Below are 2560 nucleotides of genomic sequence, written 5' to 3' on the forward strand. Positions count from 1 at the left end.
ACTGTCACTGCACAGCAGCTCTTCTGTGCCACAGCCTGTGTCCGAGACCCCTGGGCTGGAGGAGACCTGTAATGTCATCAAATCTAACCCCAGCACTGCCAGGTCCCCTCTGACTCACGTCCCTCAGCACCACATCTCCACATCCTTTAAACCCCTCCAGGGGTGGGGACTCCACCACTGCCCTGGGCAGCCTGGCACAGCCCTGGACAACACTTTTGGGGAAGAAATTGTTCCTCAGCTCCAACCTAAACCTCTCCTGGTGCAACTTGAGGCCATTTCCTCTTGTCCTGTCCCTTGTTCCTTGGGAGCAGAGCCCGACGCCCCCCTGGCTCCAGGCTCCTGTCAGGAGCTGTGCAGAGCCAGAAGGTCTCCCCTGAGCCTCCTTTGCTCCAGGCTCAGCACCCCCAGACCCCTCAGCTGCTCCTCACCAGAGCTGTGCTCTAGGCCCCCACCCGCAGGGATCCTGCCCGGCCCGAGGGCAGCAGGACAGGGCAGGGTGGCTCCATCCCACCCGCTGCCCCCCGACCGCCCCGTTGCTTTCCCCGAGCAGGAGCCAGCTGCAGACACCTTCCTCCTACGGCCCCGTCCTGTCGCCCATGAACAAAGTTCACGGTGGAGGAATCAACAAGCTGCCCTCTGTCAACCAGCTGGTGGGGCAGCCGGCACAGCACAGCTCCAGCTCCACGCCCAGCCTGGGGCCCATGGGTAAGGTGCTGGCCGGGCAGGGGGTGGGCAGAGCCCGTGCTCCCTGGGGCTCGTGGGGGTCGTCGTGGTCAGGGTGGTGTCTAACGGGTCTGTTTGCTCTGCTCCTAGGCCCCGGGATGCTGAACAGTCACCCCATGCAGCCCAACGGAGAGATGAATGGGGGCCACTCATCCCAGTCCATGGTGTCCGGGTCACACTGCACCCCCCCGCCGCCCTACAACCCCGACCCCAGCCTCGTCAGGTAGGGGAGCCCTCCAGTGTCCGTCTGTCTTGTCCTCTGGCCTCTCCTGCTGTTGTCCCTCACTCTAACCTTCACATCTGTCTAGCAACTGGTCAACTGGCCACTGGTCCCAGCTGAGAAATCACTGCTCACAAAACCACACAGACCATTCTCCTCACCTCAGAATCCAAAGCCCAGCTACCTGCTGCTTAGAAACCTCTAGTTGCCCTCGTGTCCCTCCACGGGGGCAATCCACCTCTGCCTCACTAAAAACTAGATGCATCCGAAGGAGAGTCTTCCTGCACGTCGCTTTGTGAACCTCCCCCTTCCCCTTCCTCACCAGCAACGTCTGGAAATGGCTCCACAGGGCTTGATTCCATCAGGGACACACTACCAGCTCCACAGCCACCTTTTAACATATCGGTCTTTAAAAAGACCACACACATCTGGCCAGATGCCCTGCTGGAGTCAGGGAGGTTGTTTGTGAGAGGCACAGAGCTGCAGGACACCCCACCCCTGTGTGCTGGCCTCACCACCCTGCCACGGCTCGGCCCCATCTCCCTCCCCAGGAGCTCGAGCTCCCTCAGGTTATTCCGAGTAAGTCACTGAGCTGAAACCTCTGCTGAGCAGGAGGGAAAACCAGTTAGTTTTAGGAATGAACACGATCCCGTGCTTCACTTTGACGTTGGTGGCAGTGAGTCACACTTGGGATGGCAGGAGCTGCAGCCGGGACCCTGCCCAGGTGGCTGGAGCACCCCAAAGCTCCCTCGTGCCCCCCGTGCCCCGGGTGCTTTGCCCCCGCCGCGACGGTGGCGAGTGCAGCTTTGATCCTCAGAAGTTAATGCCACTTTGTTGTCCAAATTTTTTTCTGCAGTTTTTTAACAGGATTGGGGTGTCCAAACTGCATCGACTATTTCACCTCACAAGGGTTACAGAATATTTACCACCTGCAGAACCTATCCATAGAGGTAAATGCTTTGGGAAGATCTCTTCTTACCACTTGTTTCTATCAGCTGTTAATCTGAAAAGCGAGGACAAACCTTTTTAAAGGAGAGGGAAAACGTGCACTGCCCCATCACACAGAGTATGTGCTCCCAGGGTTTGTGCCTTAGTGTGTGCATCCTTCTGGCCCTTTGATTTAGCAGGAGCTCAGTCATCGGTAGCAACCATGATTGCCTCAGTTGGTTCCTCCAGGCTGTCAGAAATAAAAGAAAGAGCTAGAAGATCCCCAGACCTGACCTCAGGTAGAATTTCCACCTAAGGCAGAAAGATCTTAGAGCCCAACAAAATAACCCCCAGCCCACTGAGCCAGCGGGAACCCCTCCACTGCACTTCAGCAAGCTTCACATCTGATCTCAGTTTATCCTCCTCTGTTAATCTTTAAGACAGAAGAGGCTGAAGTAAGGGAGCCAAGCCCAGGGCATTTGTATTAAGGGAACCCTGGCATGAGACAGCTGAGGTCAGGGAAAAGCTGGTGTGAAACACGGTGGCAGGGGTGCTGGAAGCCCCTGGGCTTGCCCGGAGCATCAGCTCCCTGCTGCTGGTGGTGGCTAGAGCACAGGCTCTCGTGGTGGTATCGAGGGTGGCACTGAGGCAGGGACCTCCCCAGCCCGGCAGGATTATGAGAAAAAGGGA

The 2560-nt window shown here is 57.6% G+C and overlaps 1 protein-coding gene across 1 annotated transcript in view; it reads left to right on the forward strand.

Moving 5' to 3' along the window:
* Positions 1-946, forward strand: part of LOC103768305 (tumor protein p73-like) — a gene marked incomplete at its 3' end in the record, with an annotated part of 1358 nt that extends 412 nt beyond the window's left edge. Inside the window, exons 2-3 of the mRNA XM_008935445.1 lie at positions 551-705; positions 814-946. Coding sequence (XP_008933693.1) covers positions 551-705; positions 814-946 — 288 coding nt within the window. The remainder of the gene's footprint in view (positions 1-550; positions 706-813) is intronic.
* Positions 947-2560: the final 1614 nt, after the last annotated feature.

This window comes from Merops nubicus, unplaced genomic scaffold, assembly GCF_000691845.1.
Source record: "Merops nubicus isolate BGI_N331 unplaced genomic scaffold, ASM69184v1 scaffold32992, whole genome shotgun sequence".
In the NCBI taxonomy this organism is placed as follows: Eukaryota; Metazoa; Chordata; class Aves; order Coraciiformes; family Meropidae; genus Merops; species Merops nubicus.